Below are 19,569 nucleotides of genomic sequence, written 5' to 3'. Positions count from 1 at the left end.
ACAAATCCTGTCAGTTTCTTGTTGTCCAAGTGTCCGTGATGAGTTTATTAGGTTAAAAAGTATGTAAATTCATTCACTTGTTACTGAAGATGGGTAGTGAGCGTTTGACTGAGGATGGTCTGTAAATGTGTGTACCTGAATGTATCCATCACGTGTGGGGTGCACTGTGACTTCTCCCTGGTTAGGCAGCAGGCTCACTTGGTACTGATCCACACACCCTTCCAACTGCTCCCAACGTAGCGAGAATGCACGTGCAGACACATTCACTACACACACGCCCCGTACACGAGTTGGCACTCATGAAGGACACGAAAGGGAGAAATAGAGTAAGAGAGGTGGAGAAGGTTTCTGTAATTCAATGAAGAGGCAAGCAGGGCGACATAATGGGGTGTTGACCGGTGCAGCCCTTGTACTATCCTCTACCTGTGGTTACAGTCAGAAAGGCAGCGCTCCCCGCCAACACTCCTCTCACTCTCTCAGCGCTCACGTTGTAGCTGCAGCCGGCCACCAGCCCTGTAACCATGGCAAGCCGCTCCTCCTTGGGTACAGTGAGTGTGTGTGTGACCGAGGCGTTGGCCACAGTGACTCTGTGGAAGTCAAACTCGCCAAGCGCACTGTCCCAGCTCACAGTGGCAGAGGAAGAGTTCACGCCGAGCAGATGAAGGGCACATAATCCCGCTGGTCCTAGAAAACACAACACAAGAAATTTTATTATTTAAGCCACAATTAAGCAATTTCTTTTTATATTTTATTATGAGGAAACTATGTTGTGACTAAGAAAGCACCAATTAAAAACAACTTTCTCTTTCATGATAGGCCAGTGCCTGTGGGTGCGGGTGAAGGACCGTACAGGAGGCCTGTGTGTGTGTGTGTGTGTGTGTGTGTGTGTCTTACGTGTGTTGAACTCTCTGTGGACTGCTTGACTGATGTCTGAACCCAGCATGCTGTGGATGCTGATGCCATAGTCTGATCCGGGAATCAAATCATTGATCTCATAACTTGTACTCTGGACAAGCACCTCATGCCATGACCTCCTGTCCACCGATAGCAGGCCAAACACCAGCTGAGAAGAACAGGAACATGCCATCAAGCATAGATAAATCTTTAGAGGCCTTTGCAGAGCTTCAAAAACACAACTCCAAGTATAACTACTATCACTGAAAAGATTAATCTATTTTGCATTGCTGTGCATCTACAAATTTCTCTCATTCAGTTTATTTTTTACAGTTAGCGTGGGTTTGCACGTGCGTGCATGTAGAGTGCTTGGTCATTCTTCCTGGCCATGGCTCTAAGGTGGTCATACATCTTTAAAGGGCTGGTAACCGAAGCTGTGCTGTGCCGACAACAGTTGCTAGGCAACCAACAGGTGAGTGTGTCCATTGGGAGTCCACAGGTGAATGTGAAACCCGACTCAAGAGCCTGCTTCCTCCTCGAAAAAACTCATTTTGAGTAATGTGTGTGTTTGCATGTGTGTGCATGAGACAGACGACATGAACATACATGTCATCAGTCCATCTGTCTGGTAGTTACTACAGTAAACTGATATGCCTGAACTGGCAACCTCTGCTTCTTTGATTGTTCCATATATTGAGCAAGCAAACGGATTGCCTAATGTAGATATCCTACCTTATACCCCTCCACCTGTCCCGGTGGTGATCTCCAGCTGACAAATACAGACGTCACAACCTGCTCTGCAAGGACCAATTCCTGTGGCTCCTCTGGGACTGGACACAAAACGCCAATTAGCGTGTAATACTACGTACTGACACGTTATCATCATCAGTCATTCTGGGTAATATGCATTTGAATACAGGTGTGAAGTGAACTTTTTATTCACTTTAGTTTGAACCACCAGGGGGAGATAGTGGAGAAGGCAGAGTACTGAGATCTTGACTAAATGATCTACAGTGAATAGCTTCTGTGGTAAACACTTGCTGTGTGTAAAATCATGGTGTAATCAGTTACATTAGACAGCATTATCAGTAAAAAAGGCTGAGGCAAAGACACATAAACATAATTTCCTGTTTGGCTGATCCCTTCATGGTTTAGCCTTGAGCTTGCACTCCTTATGCAACTCTTGATTTTTTAAAAAGTTTTATTTCAGGCTATCCTACTCTGACACAATAATGTAATAAATTGTTGTCAGTAAGCCAAGACTGAAACCAAATACACATAAACATAATTTCCTGTTTGGCTGGACCTTTCATGGTTTTACCCTTGAACCTGCACTCCTTATGAAAATCTTGTGATAAAATGTTTTTGTTTTTTGTTTTTTTTTATTACATGCCACACCCCTCCCCCCCTCACATAATAATAATTTACAATTTACAGCTACATTAACTTGGTAAAACAAATCTCTCTCTCTCCCTCCCTCTCTCTCCCTCTCTCTCTCTCTCTCTCTCTCTCTCACACACACACACACACACACACGTACTGTATGCAAGCTCTTTAACTCACTGGTATGAAGGATAATAGTAGCAGGTTTACTCCTCTTCTCTCCACTGGTGCTAATCATTTCAATAGTGTATTGGCTTCCAGGAGCAAGGCCTTCAAAAGTGTAAGATCTGTAGACACACACAGCTCATCCAGTCAGCGTTTCTAAGCACAAATGAGTAATCAGTGTAATAAGACAGTATCAATGTTGTTAATAAGGACTGAGTCATCATTGCTGGTTGATGAAAGTGAGGCCAACCTGGGATCTTGAGGGGAGAGGTTCAGCTTTTGATTGGAGGTTCTGTTTTTGATTGACAGGATGAATCCGCTAACGACTCCCCTGACCGTGCTCCATCTGATGCCAATGGATGATGTTGTTTTATTGAAGATCGACACCTCCACTGGACTAGGAGCTGACACATACAAAATACCACACTTACCAATTAGAGAAGAAAGGTGGAGGAGTGTGTATGTGCGTGTGTGTGTGTATGTGTTTACCTGCAGTGATGTTGACAGTGACAGGGGGGCTATCTGTGAAGGATTCCTTCTCTGTTCGTACTGCAAAGTGATAGAGTCTGCCTGGACTCAGACTAGAAAACACTGCGCTCTGAGTGAACACCTTCTGCACCTGTAGCACACCACACATACAAACAAGAAAACATTTCTTAACTTAACCAGGAAAACTGACTAAGAACCTTATTATAATTCTTACAGCAACAACCAGCAGAATTAGTTACAGGGAGAGGGAGGGTTACAATGCATAAACTCACACATGATGATGTAAAAACATAGTTTTTATTAACTATTGGTCACCAGGAATCTCCACTGGAGCAGCTGGTGATTAAGTGCCTTAGTGCAATTCAGTAGTCATTTTTGCAGGTGGGAACCCTTCGCATTTACTTCCCCTGCCCAGTTGGTCTGGGGATTTGAATAAAAACTTCAACAAGCCTGCTTCTCTAACCTTGAATTTTTAAGTTACCATGAGTGAACGGTCACAGTCGAAGCACATGACCTCGTAGCTGTGAGCCTGTCCTTGTGCTGGATCCCAACGCAGCTCTATGGAGGAATCTGTCACCACACCCTCCCTCACTTTGCTAGGAGGGGCCAGGCCTACAATCAGAAACCATATCACACATCACATACTGTAAGTAACAAATACGTTGAAGGTACTAATTAGCCTTGGTTTAGGGATTTTTACAGACTTTGTGATCATACCATGATGCCTGATTTACAGTTATAGATATATAGTACTGAATAAATTATTAAAATATATAATAATAATAATAATAATAATAAACTTTATTTGTCAGAGTTTACAAAGTGATTTAACAATCAAATAAAAGTAAACATCAAACTAATAAAATAATAAAACAAGAAGGAACACTGGAAAATTATAGTTAAAAAAAACCCCAACAGGATAAAAGATGTCATATAAAAGCAAGTCTAAATGTCTGCAGAACTGATGATGATGACACTGATTCTGCAAGTCTCAGCCCTAGGGATGGGACGATATGCTTATCTCACGATACACTGCAATACGCGATATGGGGTTCACGATTCGATACAACCACAATACGATGTAATAAATAAAAGTTAAATGCCAACAAAGTCTGACTGTGCAGAATTATGTTTATTTCTGAGCCACAAATCCTTCTAGCTATGGCATTGTCTTACTAGTATGTAAACACCAATTTAAAAATGTCATTACAAAGTGAAAATAATAAAATTTTGATGGAAAGCTTGTGAAACTGTGAAGGGCAAACCATCTCATTTGTGATTACTACAGCAGAATAAAATATAGCTAATATTTCAATTCATTTTTCTGCCCCACAATAAGTATTGTCACATTTTCATATTGCTATATTGAATTTAGATACATCGTCTCATCCTCGCTAAGCTCTTCAGGCGGGTGGTTCCAAAGTCTAGGGGCCTTGATGGAAAAAGCCCAGTCACCTTTAATTTATTATTATTTATGCTTAGATTTTGGAATGGCCAGAAGGTACCTAGCTGAGTATCTGAAGATGCGCACTGGCTCATAAGGGCTTAAAAGGTCTGCAGTATAGCTTGGAGCCAGACCTAACTGTGATTTAAAAGTGATCAGTAAAATCTTAATATTAATTCTAAACCTAGCAGGTAACCAGTGTAGAGATGCCAAAAATCTGAGTGATATAATTTTGTCTGTTTGTACCAGTTAAACAAACTACATTTTGAACAATATGGAAATGTGTTTAATTGATGCCAGAATGAAGAGAGTTACAGTAGTCTAAAATGTGAGGAGAAAAACGCACAAATGACCTGTTCCGATAATGATGCTGCTGATTTGTTTTCATTTACCTGCAAAATATTTTGTGACGTCAAGCACTTTATCACTCGCTGAGCACTGAGGCATTCCTTGAGAGCAGCTAAGCCATTCGAGTGACTGGGTTTCAAGAGGAAGATATAACGTATATACGTGTCATTGCCATAGCAATGGAAAGAAATATTGTGTTTACAGATGATATGGCTAAGAGGGAGGATGTAAATTGACCCTCAATGCTACGAGTTCATTGAAGCGGACATGACAGGCACTAACAGCCCTAATGCTTATGCTGTTGCACTGATGCCTGGAAATCAGAAGTCTGACGTTTGCTATGTGTGTGCCGTGTGTTGTCATTAGCGATGTGGCTGGCGTGTGCGTGTGTATGTGTGTGTGTACAGAAGCAACTCATTAGCACAGGCAACTCACTTGTTCTAATGGGGTGGGCGTAGTAGGGGGGTCCTGTCTGTTCTCGGCTGGTGCTGTACACCCTGAGTTGGTATTCTGATCCTGGACTCAGGTTGTTAAGGGTTACCATGTGAGTGCCGGTAGAGAGGGAGTGCCAGTCACACATGTACTCACACACATCGTCACACACTCCCTGACACACACACACCTTCACCCCATCAACCAGACCTAGCTGTGGACGCTGGATATACAGTTGCGCAGAGCTTGTGCCCACTGAAAGAGGGATTGCTACTTGTACTGGCCATGGGTCTGCAGACAGACACACATACAGAGGGAGAAAACAAAACAGACTATTTTATTAAAAAACGGTTAGCATGGTAAAAGGAATGACCACGACATTGCCAAAGGCCATATGCCCGTCTCTCCTACCTGTGGTGTGTACGATGCTGGTCCTCTGGCTCTTGTCTTTTGCCCTCAGTGAGCTCACTCCTACTTCGTAGGTCTGGCCTGGAGTGAGCGCGCCCAGAACAACACAGACAGACTCATTTACCCAGAGTGCACTGGGACTGGACTGGTTTATCCACATTGCAGTTGGGCTGGGGTTTCTGAGAGGGTGGGATGTGATATAATAACCATCTGGAGGGTCATCAGGTGGACTGGCCCAGCAGGCGGTCAGGTTTCCCCCCACGCTCCACACCACCAGACCACTAGGAGCACTCACCGCTGAGAGATGCAAAGAGTAGAGCGTCATCAGTGGGCAGCCAACCTGGGTCGAATAGCACTTGCAAATTATATCCTGCCATTTGTTTTAACTTACTTGGAGTAAGCGCTACATAATTAAACATGTATAACTGTATATCATGATTTTAGTTTCAACTACTATTAATTGTAAATTCAACATTATTGAAACATTTAATGTTATTCAACCGCTTTAAGTCACTCTGGATGACAGGATTAAGTCAGCTAAATGCCTAAAGCATAATTTCCTTTCATTTCTGCTTGTTGTATTGACAATAGTCAAGATGCTGAAGATGCAAAAGAAAACATCTGTTCTCCAAATAATGGAGACTAATAATCGTGTATTTAATAATTGGGATTACAATATCTAGCAAAATAATCAGGATCATCATTATAGCCATGATCATGCAGCCCTACTTGAAATGCCAGTTGGGTGGACTTAACCCCAATCACAGTGTCATATAAGTTTGTCCATTCCAGAAAAGTATTGTAACTTGACTTTGCTGTGACTGTCTACATTTTCTGGCACTTGTTTGCCCTGTGTGTTGCCCTGTGTGGCAAACCCCGACCCTCTAGTATTCCAAGCAATTTAAAAGAAACCATATGAATTATTTGAAAATACTATTTGACAGTATTCAATGGTATATTTGCCATCATTGACATACATGCAACAACCAGCCATAGGACACATTTTGGTAAATAGAGGTTAATTTTAACTTTTACTTTAAAGACAACTTAATAAATAGAAACAATTAGCAAAAGCATACACTCTCACAGACAGACTTTAAACTAAATGCTAACATTACTGGCTTACCAGTTTGCACAGTCAGAGGTGCCTGTCCACAGCTCTCAACCCCATGCTGGGTGACCGTGTAAACTCCAACTCTGTACTTCCTGTAAGACTCCAACCCTCCAATCACAGCAGTGTATGACTGCAATCCACCAGTCCCAGATGATGTGGAGATGTTGGCCATTCCAGCTATCCTCTCTTGTCTTGAAGTCATATCCATGTAGTGTACAACAAAGGTCCATCCAATCACATACTGGGAGTCTGGGAGCATCCAATGAACACTAATCTCACTGACTGTAATGAGGCCAACAGTGATATTCTGCGGTGGAAGAGGTCCTGTGAGAAAGAGAATGTAAATGTACATGTAAATTACATTTGTTAGCAGAAGATGGAGAGTATTATTTTGCTCTGTGTGTGACTCACTAGTATATGCAGTCCGTGTTTGTCCCAGGCTCCAGGAGGAACCAGAAGGGTGAGAGGCTCGAAGGGTGAAAGAGTAGATACTCCCTGGGGACAGACCGGCCACAGTCACCCCTCTGGACGAGAGGGAGACGGGGACATGCACAATTCTGTCGACCCTGCTGTGGCTCTGCGTCCCCTTTTCGCCCTCACTAATTATTTTCCCATTCCTCCTCCTGCTTCTATCCTCTTCTCTTTGTCCCGACTTGCCCTTTGCCTCCTGTTGGTACTGGAGGTAGATCTGAGAGGTAGAACGGTCAAGTGAGTTCAGGGGTGAGAGGTCACTCCAGCAAAGTTCCACCTCTTGCTCCGTCACCTGAACCAGGTCAAAGGAGAAAAAAGCAGGGACTGGAGGAGCTGTGGCAGAGAGAGAGAAGGGAAGTAACATCAGAAAAAACCTGACAAAGAAACAAATGCTCCCAAATGTTAAGAAAGTGTTTTGCATGGGTTGTTGCTGCAGACATGAAAACAAAGTGACATGGCCAAATTAGAAAAAAGAAAGATGTTTTTAAAAAATTGTACAAACCATTTTCTGGTTTAACAACTGGTATTTTAAGGATAACTGCTCACAACAAGTTCTTAAATGAGGTGGTTTGGGTTAATAAAGGTGCATTGCAGTAGTTATTTACTCTGGAATTGGCAGATGAAGGGTAAGGGGATGTTACAGAAGAATGGCATGAGAAAGTATCCTAGTCCTGTGGCATTCCTCTGAAGGGCAAAACAGTCTGTCTGATTGGCTGGCAGTAATGATGTCACAGAGTTGGTCAGGTTATAGGCTGAGCCATCAGACCAGCGAGGTTGGCCCTCGTCCTGTGGAATGACAGAGGAGGGAGATTATGAGTATGTGCACACATATGCACTGTATATACAAGAAACACCATCAGCTCTGCTGCACAGTCATCAGATTTAAAGCATAAAAAAGCAAACCTCTCTAAGGAGTAACTGCTGCCTTGGAGCTTTTCCTGTTTAGAAAGTAAACTACACTGCAAGCACATCTCTTTCCAAATAAACTCCACTACTGCTCATCAGGACTTCAGTGATGGATTACCATTACACACCTGACTTTGGCCTTGTCTCAAATCAAGTCCAGATTCCTGGAAGGTTTATTATGCTGTAATGAGGGAGATTTCCGACTATTTCAGTACTTGTTTGCAGGTTTAAGGATTATGTGTGTTTTAAGGCTACCTGCTGGTCATTGAGTCCGGTCCATAGCAGCAGCAGGGTGTTGTGCGTGAGCAGGTGAGAAGACATAAAGAGGAGATCTTCCTGGGTTTTCAGGTCAGCGAGGTGAGTTCCAGCTGCTAGGTCTCTGCAGCTGTGCTGGGCATCGCTCCAGGCCAAGCCTCTCCTCCTCACAGTGTAGCAGCTTCTCTGGTTGGCCAACCAGCCAATGGGGCACTGAGCTGGAGACAGAAATTGTTATCAACTCACAGCTGATTCCAGGCCGCTTACAGTCAGTCAGTTTTAAAGCGGATGGCCAACTTGTGGTCAGTTAGTGTTGTTGAAGTATGTGTGTTTGTGTGTGAATGTGTGTGTCTTGTACCTGTTTCCATGCCAATGCTGAGTTGCTGTTTCAAGATCATATTAAGATGGGTGAGGAATGTGGTCACCACAATTTTGGCCTTGAAGCGAGTGCCAGGCTGAAGACCTTTCACTGTGTACTGGGACTGTCTCTCTGATGAGTCTATGTGGAAGATGTGTGAGACAGATTGTGTGTGAGTGTTGTATAGATGGAGTGTGGAAAGACGTTGTCCTCTCTTAAGTTTCCAGGTGAGGAGAGCAGTGGTGGTTGTGCTGTATACATGGAGGGAGGAGAGGGAGACTGGAACTGGACACAAGTACAGAAAGAGAGGAGAGAAGAGAAGAGGAGAGGAGAGGAGAGGAGTTAACATCATTAACCAATGTATCAACCTTCAAAACTCAGTTTGAAACACCCTCATCAAATGTGTAATTTTTCCTTGTCATTTTTCACCACAGGGACTGAGGTATTCAGGGTCAGAGGTCACAGACTCACTAAAGTGAAAGGTCTTTGCCTCCAGTGTGGTATCACTTCTATCAGCTCTCAGTGTGATGTTATATCCTCCTGGGTCCTCAACCAATCGCAGCAACATCTTGCAGTCAGGAGAGCATGCTGAGTGATCAATGGGATCCACTAACACCTGCAGATAGGACGATATGCCTATATCACGATACCATTCGGTACGCAATATCGAGTTCACGTTTCAATACAACCACCATAAGATGTAATAAATAAAAGTTCAATGACAACAAAATATGACTGTGCAGAATTATGTTTATTTATGAGCCGCAAATCTTTCTAGCAATGGCTTTGGCTTGCTAGAATGTAAACAGCAATTTGAAAATGTCACTACAAAGTGCAAATAATATAATTTCGATGGAGAGCTTGTGAAATTGTTATGGGCAAGCCATCCCATTTGTGATTACTACAGCAGAATAAAATGGAGCTGATATTGCAATTCATTTTTCTGCCCCACGATAGTATTGTCTTCTTGTACTGTGAAATATTGAATTTCGATATATTGTTCCATCACCAGTATTTAGCTCTCAAACTAAATAAAACAGACTCTCTCAATAACTACACGAATCATGTTGGGACCAGAATATTGCCTCTCTGCCATCATCCTCTTGTAGGTGCTGTGTAGGCTGTATTCTGACCATATGGTTGCTTGCAGTCTTGCAGGTGACGGTGTAGCCCTCTGGATCATGATTGGCGGGGAAGGGCTGAAACACAACTTCAACCACAACAGGGTCTGAACGTTGTTCACAGGTCAGAAAGACCACCTGAGGAAAAGGGACGGAAAAGTAGGTGTCTGGTGAATAGAGGAATAAACAGCACGGTTTCTAAAGCCACAGAAACAATAGCATGATTTCCTTTGTGCACCTGACAAGATAAATGAAGAATGAGAGGGACAGGTAAAGGTGTGCCAATTAGAAATTCAACTACTTTACGGAGGAATGAAAATTCTGTATCTTACCTGACACAAACCCGCAAGTAACCACAGACGCGCTGTTCCACCCATAGGAAATGCGGGGTCACTCCATCTCACCAAAGACACAGGCCAAACTGGATAAATACGGTCACTTCCATGGAAAAGAGACAACTAATCATGACTGTGTATTGGGTGTAAGGCAACAGCTGCGCGTGAAAATCGATTGTGAAAAGTCCTCATTCATTTGCAGCGCTGACGAGTTTGACAAACGTACGATTTTTCAGGACATCATATAGGATAAAAAAAAACAAAAAAAAAAAACCTCACAGCTGAATAGCTATTTTTGATTACTTTGCGAACCTAAAATTCACCGTGCCTATCCATCTTCAATCTTAACATGAGTGGTAATCTCTGAGAAAAAAAAAGAACTCCACTTTTACGCAGAACCTGGACTTTGAATTTAGCGCGCGCTCAGTCAACGTTCAGTGGCACTTTCCCGAGAAGCAGAGCCTTATGTGGAGGCGCAGACTGTTTACGTGTGTAGGGAGAGAGAGAGAGAGAGAGAGAGAGAGAGAGAGAGAGAGAGATTGTGCACGTATGCGTCCAACCCAATTTATTCTGGCTCTTTGTTGGGATAAGAGCAAGTCACCATGGCAACCTGGGCACACAGCCACTCCAAAGCTGGGCTCCTGAGGAGAGGAGAGGTGGGGAGACTGGGGATGAGGGGCATACTGAAGGGGAGAGGAGAGGGATAAGAGATGAGACCGAAGCTCTGAGAAATTGAGATGTGCTCTGTTGGCAAAGCCACTAGCTCCACGCCTCTACTTAACAGATAGCCAGCAGTAACAGCAAACACATCTCAGATCTTGCTTTAATGTGCTCATCTACCCCTCTGTGATGAGTGTGTGCTCCAAATTGTTGATTAAAGTTGAGTGGTGTGTGTGTGTGTGTGTGTGTGTGTGTGTGTGTGGTGAGAGTGTGGTGTGGATTGGAAGTGGGGTGTGGTGGAGCCACTGGGCCATGTGGAATGTAAGGAATGTGAAAGGGAGAAATGATTGACAGACAGAGCCGACTGCAGCAAGGGGTTCTGTTATGAAGAGGTGACTCCCACACAGCAATAACCTTGTAGCAGTGAAACACAAACACATGTCAGCACTAGAGATGCTGAATCAGTTGTGTGTGTGTGTGTGTGTGTGTGTGTGTGTGTGTTTGTGTTGGAGAAAAAAAGAAATTGGAGGAGGGTGTGTGAAGGAGACATTGCTGGTCATGGGGCCAGATACAGTGTTGTCCTTCCATAGTGTGAACTGAAGCTCAGCAGCATATTAAACTGCTGCAGTCCGTCACTGTAGAACATGGAGTCTTACAATCTTCAGACAAAGAAAGACACGGTTCAATCTTTTATTCACCTATTCTATTTCAAAATACAGATACTGCAAAATGGGCAATGATCACAAATTAATAACTGATTAATCTCCCCTAAGTGAACAAAGCATTACATAAAAATTGTATTTAAAGCTATATTTGTTCTGCTAGGACAAACCAAAATGCATATGTTTGAAGGCAACTGCGGGTATAAAAATGCAACAATGGCCTCAACTGCTGTAACAAAGTGATATAAATTGTTCATATACAGTAGGACAGTAGGCTAATGGCATCCTAGCATCAGTCAAAAGCACTAGCAAGCTGACTGGGTTGGCACAGCAGGTCTGAAAGACAATAAAGACATAACTAGTTGAAAACAATCTCCCGCTTGTGTCTCTCTGTTATGTTTTATGTCTCTCAGTTACAACTACGACTCATGGTCAGTGCTGTAAAACTATAGTACAGATGCCCCCCTTCCCATATCAAATCTCTCTCTTTCTCTCTCTCACACTCTTTGATTGACAGCTGGGTGACGGGGGGCGCAGTTGTCAAGCCAGAGATCCAGCTCTCCTATTGGCTACTGACCTAAACTTTACCCTGTAAGAGTTCCAAAAATAACAAAAAATAACCATAAAATTACTCCGTACAGCTCGTGAAGCATAATCCAAGTTCCAAGCCTTCTGACACCATACGATCACTCTGTGAGTGAAAAAAAACAACAATTTTATCCATTATTTAATGCAAATCAAATATTTCTGCATTGTATTTAGCTTCCGCATCACCAAACCTCGCGAGGTTACCGTGGCTGCACAAGGTTTGCGTGTGCGGCAGTGCGCAATCTCCATCTCGTGAAGTTTGGTTTGGTGGATCCACACCACCATGGCTGTCGCAAAGTAAGAGAGTCAGTGGAGTGCACAGCAGCTCTGTGTCACTGGAGGAATTCAGACTGTGTCTATGGGCATCGTCTTGGCCAGGAAAGTGGTCACAACGGACACATCCTTGGCAGGCTGGGGGGACACCCTCGATGGGAGAGTAGTGAATGGGGTCTGGGGCCCTCGCGTGCATTTTTCCAACATAAATTGTCTGGAGTTGTTGGCTGTTCATCTGACAGTAAAACACTTCCCCCTTTTCCTAAAGGGGCATCATGTGTTGGTCCGGACAGACAATACCTGTCTGTTGCCACCTCCTGTCTGTGGTGGCAACAGAGAGGGGGGGTTGAGGTCCCTTCAGTTACACACACACTGGCACACAGACCTATTGTCTGGAGCAGCAGGCATTTTCAGTCACTGAAGGCTGCTCATGTGCCGGGAATAATGTATTGCTGGGTGCATCTTCTGTCCAGAGGAAATCCACTTTATGCAAAGTTGAAACTCCACCTGGGGGTGGTGAGTCTAGTTTACTACTCAACCGACTGTGGACCTTCATGCAACTTGGGAGAACACTCAGGGTCCACTGTTTTTCTCCCTACACCATTGGGGATAGACGCACTGGCTCACGAGTGGCCTTGTGTCCTCTTATATGCATTTCCCCCAGTTGCTCTGATTTCCCAACCCTGGCCAAAGTATGGGAGAAGGGCCTGATTCTCATCTCTAGGCTTGGCCCGTGAGTGGTTCAATTTGAAAGCAGTGGAGCTTCCCCAGAATGTAGCTGATACCATTCAGAGTGCTAGGGCCCCAATGACGAGGGCCCTTTATGAACATCAATGTATGTGAAAAATGGTATATTGAGTTGCAAGAAATCTCTTTTCAGTGTCCTGAGGCAGTGATCCTGGCTTTCTTGCAGAACTTAATTGAAAGAGGCAAGGCTTTTTCCACTGTTAAGGTGTAACTTGCAGCTATTTCAGCTTGTCATGTTGGTTTTGAAGGAAGAATGTGTGGCAGCACCCCCTACTGTGTCACTTTATGGAAGGGCGCACATAAGCTACCGATTTTCAAGCCACTGGCCCCATCCTGGGACCCAGGATGTGCTAGATGCCCACTCTGTCTAACATTTTGAGCCACTGGATGTTGATTTGAAGTCCTTAAAAACTGTACTGTTACTCTGGCCGACTAGGTGAAATTCATGCTCTTTCTGTGCATTAGGTTTGCACTAAGTTTGCCCCAGGGAATGTGAGGGTTAGCTTACAGCCTAACCCGGCTTTTATGGCCAAGGTCTTGGGATCCTGCTCCCCAATTGATTTGGTGTCCTTTTATCCTCCTCCATTCTCTTCCCAGGAGCCCGGGCCCTGCAGAAGCCTGTCTCTAAGCAGCAACTTTCCCATTGGATTCTACCAGAGGTCTCTGCACCTCATGGGCTCTTTTCAGGGGGGGTCCCACTTCAGGATATATTTGCAGCAGCGAGTTGGGCCTCCCTGACACACACGTCTTTGGGCCCAGCCAATCCTGGCTGGCGTAGTGTAATTAGAGCTTCTGATGAGGTCACGCAGGAGGTGTTCCCAATATGAGACACTCACTCATGCTAATTAGAGAACCGTGGTTATGCAAATAACCCAAAGTTACTTGGAGGCCCTGTACAGAACCCCAGACCAACCGTCACTCTAAGGTGGGAAGCATTTAGCCTGCCTACGATCCCAGCAGGGCAAGATTCAAATTCTTAGGCCAGTGGTGGGAGGTACTCGTCCAGCAGCAACTGTTTCCTATCTTGATGCCTTCCCAACTGCCACTATATCTGCACCTTCACTGGCCCTAGTAAAGATACCGCTTCAATTAACAACCCCCTAAATGCAACAACTGTTGTGTGGTTGCTGGAATAAGTTAAAGCAGCAAGTATAATTTTACTGCTAAGGAAATGTTATTTTGAAAGTCCAGAACAACCAATTAGAACCTTCGTCTGTGAACCTGACAGAAAAAGTCGATTTTACATCTCGAAGGAGAGGCATGACAAACCCAATGATGAGCTAGTTGCCTCATCTAGGGGATAAACTACTAGAGAACATTTACTGTAGATGCAGGAAAGCAGATTTATTTAGATTTTCACCAGCAGTAAATCAATATATATACCAAATCAGGAATTAAAAAGTTACAAAATAATAATTTTGAAAGAGAGAAAGAAAGTTTTTCCCACCCAGTCTCACTCTGACAGACCAAAAAGGGTCAGGGAGGAGTGAATCCAAAACCGATTCAAAAGCAATTAAAAAGAACTGGATGTGTGCAGCCTTTCTTATACCTTTCTTTCTCTCCCCCTTCACATCAGATCACAAAGAATCAACCAATCATCACATTATAGGTTAAGAGTCATCCAATAACATCAAAGTACATTTCACAATTCTTAACTCTTGACTGACTACGGTAGTCCTTATAAGTACCGGTCAGCCCTAAACTTAAACCCTAACCTTAACCAACTTGCTGCCGGTTAGCCAATGGAAATTACCTAACTCCCCAAACTTTGGCAGATGTACTCTGAGGACAAAATAGTTGGCTGTCATTAGTTCCTCAATTTCCATGGTTACAGTCAGTCAGCCAGTTATTTATAATAAGGGTATTATTCATTGGAATTTTCTACTGTCCTTGTTTGACCCACTGGCTTTACTCTCAACACTGATTCACAATAACAAGTCATCATTCATAATCACAACTCTATGATTTTATTCCAACTTGATTACACATTATGATTTACTCAACATTTACTTACAGTTTTTCACAGTAGTTTACACACATTTTCTGAAACTAAGGCTCATTTCCTCAAAACTCGAAACACAAAAACACTAACAGAAAATGCAAAACTCCACAAATCTCTTGCAAAACGAAACACTGCATTCAAAACTATCGTCTCTCAAAATTGAATTTTGCATCAAAATGACACACAACCATCATATGAATACATCTTTCTAACAACCAACTACACAATGATGTGCTCAACAGAAAACACTACTATGAATATCTCATCAGTACTACTAAGACTGTTACAGTAACGTATATCTACGCAAATATATAAAACACAACTACTTTATTTCAATCAAAACTTGGATAAGTTTAAGATACAAATGCATCCTGCGTACTATTTGGATCTGACCCCAGCATCTCATCTACATCACAAGCAATGTTCACATAGACTGCAACATTGGCTTCCATTGTTCTCAAAAACAGGAGAGCTCGCCTGTGGCCTTTTTTTTAAGTGCTAAAGCCAACTGGTAAATGAAGATTACAGTTTTTTCTGATTGCTTAGGCACTATCTTTGAAACTATAGGCTATTTTTGCAAAACTCTACACACTAACCACAAAACCTTACACCAAACCAGCAAAACATTATACATCTCTTGCAAAAGCAAACATTTCTTGCAAAACTCTTCAAACTTTTTAAAAAAAATTGTGTTTTTGCGTCAATACAGTACACACAAACCATCATTTGAATAAGCACACGAAGCACCAACTACGCACTGATAGTATAAAAGAAAAACACTTGTGGCTTTTGCTTTTTCTGTGTGCAGGGCATAGCAGTTTGCAATAAAGTTTTGTCATACATGCAGTAAACACACATACACACAGGTATCCAAATGTGTAAAGTATGGATGTGTATTCTGAACATAACACACTATCAATACAAATAAGGGGAAAACGTTTTTTTTTTCTCAGAATGTTCTACAGTAACACTCCTCAAACAACAAAAGCACAGTAGAAGAAAACAAAAACATTTGTGCTAGAAAAAAAAAGAACAGAAAAAAATTTGGCTAAATCTCGCCTTCTTTGTGGGTCTGGCCATAAGTTTACAGTGTTGCTAGAAGTGTGTTATGTATTACAGTAAATTGCAAACTGAGTGTAAAGCAGTGAGTTGTGTTTACAATTTTGCAAAAAGTGTGTTATAAAATTACAAACTGAGTGTAAAGCAGAGAACGTGCATTCAGTTTGGCACACTTGGTAAATGCATTGGCTACAAGTGTTAATGGTTTCAGAGATAGTGCTTCAAGAATCACCGTTAGTGTTTAAGCATTCAGAAAAAACTGTAACATTTTGAATGGCAGTGCTTTCCGAATGAAGACAAGAGGTTTTATTTTGTCAATGTAGTGCCTAATTTAGAGAACTGTGTGTAGAGTTTTGCAAAAAGTGTGATTTAGAATTGCAGAAAAGCAGAAAATGTGGTTGTATTTGTGTAGACTTGGTTTAGGGATTTGATACATGCATTTCAGGGATTAGTGATTGTGTCTCAAGTTCCAGTTTTAGTGTAATCTTACTCATTAGCAGTTTATATACCCAGGAGACAGCCTTCAGGATCCCTGATCCCTTAGGATCCACAATCCCCAGGTCTCCTGTAAAGTCATGTGTGGTATGCATTTGTTCATGAGCGTCCTCCTTACCTTCGGCAAGTGTGACTACATCAGCCTGCACCTCTGGGCCCACTTCACCAGCGGATTTGGCTCGGATTGCCACTGTGTACCTTGTGTAGGGGTTCAAACCAGTAACGACAAACTGCATGTCTGCTGTGCTGTGCTCATACATATATCCTAGGCAAAAGAAATGGTTAGAAATTGTGAGTATTATTGTGAATTGAGTGTGTGTTTCTGTGTGTTTGTGTGCCTGGATGACTATTACAGTTTTTTACTTTATTGGTTACTCTTCATACAAGTCTCTGCACCAACATGCAGCTTGGCACAACAGTTAATTTCATAGAAATGCTGCAGTAAAGGCTTTTTTTTTTAACATACAGTAATTATAAAATAAACAAAAGGAAAAGTTGTGGACACAAAAATTCCAGTACTGTGAAACAGTGAAATTGATGTAGTTTACAGTTGGGTAGGTCTGGGTAGGTCTCAGATGAGATGGGAATCAGCTGTGGTTGGTGTCATTTACATAACTTCAATCAACAGTTTGTCACTATTTGAGATATTTCAGATATTTCAATATAGTATTTGTAATTTAGCAAAATGCTGTCCACTTGAATGTTGTATGTTAGGTTTTGAACTTTAATTTACATTTTAAAAAGAGTATGTTAACATTTGCAAAATGGGCTATAGATACATGCAGTTTTGCTGGTGGTTGAATTTGAATGAGAAATGAATTCAAGAATTTTGAAAACTGTGGTCATTGAATACATTTTGTGTCAAAGCAATGAAATATCATCCACTGTTTGGTCCACATAGAGTGCTGTTGTGCTAACTGTGTGAAGAGTTTTGATAAAGTTAACTTAGTATTGTAAAAACTGTGAATAACCTGTAGGTCCATAGAGGTAAGATGACGTAAGTGAATTTTCCTGTGATGACGGTGGGAGGGTCCCAGGACATGGAGATGGACTTAGATGTGATAGTCCACACATTGAAGTTTTGTGCAGGGCCCTCTGGTGCTGCAGCACACACACACACACACACACACACACGAGTTCTCATGTTTATTGCTCTACCATAGATACTGCGATACCAAGTGTGTTTACTGTAAACATTACAGAACTGCAGCTTCTTTAGTTCATACATTTGTTTTTAAACCATGACCAAAATCAACCAAAAGCGACGGCATTGTTTCCCTACATTTCTACATGCAGTTTATGTACCTGATTCTGGCATGCGGACCATAGTGGAAGCGATCTGACCTTCTCCATCGGAGGTGAAGGCAGACACTTCAAAGAGGTAGGCTGAGAAAGGCCGTAGCTGATCAACTCCTACTGATATGGGAACACTCCAGGAGGCTGCAGGGGGCACGGCGGAGAGGGTGATGGGGGGAGAAGATGCCGTTACCTCCGAGGGACTGGGTGTCCCGCGGGACAAGATATCTGCTGCGTCCTAAACACATACACAAATCAGAACCATGTAGGACAAACACGGGGGAAAATAAATGCCCAGAAATTCAATTCACATTATAGCCTTATATACAGTAAAAGTGTTCGGAGTAGTAATATCACAATAATAATATATATTATTATTGTTATTATTATTACATATACAGAGAACATTTCACAACAACAGTTCAGTCAAGAAGAGGGAAGAGAGTATAATACGTTGCAGTGTGGTAGCGCTACAGTCATGATGTCCTCAGCGTTGATCTCCAGCATGCGGACCGTCTGTCCCGTACGGGCGTGTTTAGCTTTGACTGCAAACTTAGTGATGAGGCCATTGATGCGGTGTGGGAGGAACCAAGTGAGCACTACAAAGGTGTGGTTCTCAGCAAAAGCTGTCAGGTTCGTTACCAGGCCAGGAGCTGGAGGATTGCATGGAACACACACACGTACAGACACAAACACACACACAAACACACACCATTGTAATTTTAGAATTTGAGATCAGAATGCATGTGTGCATTTCCATGGATACCCACGGGCCTCAGCAGTCTTGATGTATAGAGGTTGGCTGAATGCTCCAGTGCCACCTTGAGTTTCTGCTGCTACCTGGAGAGAGAGAGAGAGAGAAAGGGAGAGAGAGAGAGAGAGAGAGAAAGGCAGGGGTTGGTAGGTATTACTTTTAATGATGAATTAACCTGCACTTGACGCACATGGCTGTGCACATGCTGAATCAATTTAAACAGAGAATAATTCATGTCAAAACCAAAACTACATCTTGATATATTTATCTTCATCTTCCATTTGCCCTTTATCCTCCTGAGACCCCTACTTTAACTTTGTGTGCATTTTTATATATATATATATTTTATTTTTATTTATTTTAGATTTTCCTTGCTATTTGGAACCAAGCAGCACCTGATAACTATGGAAACTAAGCAACATCTTTGAAGAGTAAGTAGTTTGTGAAAAAAATGATGTCCTACAATGGGTTTACATTGCAGAATTCAATGTAACATTTTAATATTACCTTCTATTGCATAGCACAAGAAATATGCATCAATATGCATCAAATTCTTTATTTCAATGTAATAAACTTATAGTACAAAAACATAAACAACAAATAAAAACAATAGACTAATTTTATTGCATACAAAACTACTGTTCTATCTATATTTACAAACAGGCCCAGGACTATGGAGTCAATCCAAAAATACAGTATGTGAAACACGAAGCTCATGATGATCTTCAATACAGATCCTTTTTTGTATTGAATCCATAGTCCTGGGCTTTGTGTGTGTGGTTACAACTACACATATGTGGAGTTTTTCACTTTAGCATTGATGATCTTCTTGCAATCTCCAGCACCTCCTGACTCAGCAGGATGTACAGTATCTGTATATGTCTGAATATGTGTATGTGAATATGTATGT

The 19,569-nt window shown here is 42.3% G+C and overlaps 1 protein-coding gene across 1 annotated transcript in view; it reads right to left on the bottom strand.

Moving 5' to 3' along the window:
• ptprq (protein tyrosine phosphatase receptor type Q) overlaps positions 1-19,569 on the bottom strand; it is a 52,568-nt gene that overhangs the window by 28,541 nt on the left and 4,458 nt on the right. The window contains exons 8-30 of the mRNA XM_071529513.1: positions 18,359-18,558; positions 17,915-18,143; positions 16,728-16,874; positions 12,238-12,320; positions 10,734-10,806; positions 10,121-10,209; positions 9,801-9,926; positions 9,139-9,283; positions 8,668-8,952; positions 8,310-8,527; positions 7,754-7,934; positions 7,089-7,481; positions 6,690-7,001; positions 5,567-5,860; positions 5,159-5,446; positions 3,413-3,543; positions 2,932-3,061; positions 2,693-2,846; positions 2,458-2,564; positions 1,627-1,724; positions 895-1,063; positions 424-684; positions 136-296 (exon numbers count right to left, since the gene is read on the bottom strand). Coding sequence (XP_071385614.1) covers positions 136-296; positions 424-684; positions 895-1,063; positions 1,627-1,724; positions 2,458-2,564; positions 2,693-2,846; positions 2,932-3,061; positions 3,413-3,543; positions 5,159-5,446; positions 5,567-5,860; positions 6,690-7,001; positions 7,089-7,481; positions 7,754-7,934; positions 8,310-8,527; positions 8,668-8,952; positions 9,139-9,283; positions 9,801-9,926; positions 10,121-10,209; positions 10,734-10,806; positions 12,238-12,320; positions 16,728-16,874; positions 17,915-18,143; positions 18,359-18,558 — 4,274 coding nt within the window. The remainder of the gene's footprint in view (positions 1-135; positions 297-423; positions 685-894; positions 1,064-1,626; positions 1,725-2,457; positions 2,565-2,692; positions 2,847-2,931; positions 3,062-3,412; positions 3,544-5,158; positions 5,447-5,566; positions 5,861-6,689; positions 7,002-7,088; positions 7,482-7,753; positions 7,935-8,309; positions 8,528-8,667; positions 8,953-9,138; positions 9,284-9,800; positions 9,927-10,120; positions 10,210-10,733; positions 10,807-12,237; positions 12,321-16,727; positions 16,875-17,914; positions 18,144-18,358; positions 18,559-19,569) is intronic.

The sequence above is a fragment of the Centroberyx affinis genome, unplaced genomic scaffold, assembly GCF_046629955.1.
Source record: "Centroberyx affinis isolate AG114_WGS23_722 - 3 ecotype Tasmania unplaced genomic scaffold, CSIRO-AGI_Caff_v1 ptg001797l_1, whole genome shotgun sequence".
NCBI lineage: Eukaryota > Metazoa > Chordata > Actinopteri > Beryciformes > Berycidae > Centroberyx > Centroberyx affinis.
Note: the sequence above shows the minus strand (reverse complement) of the source record. Positions and strands in the feature narration are given on the sequence as shown.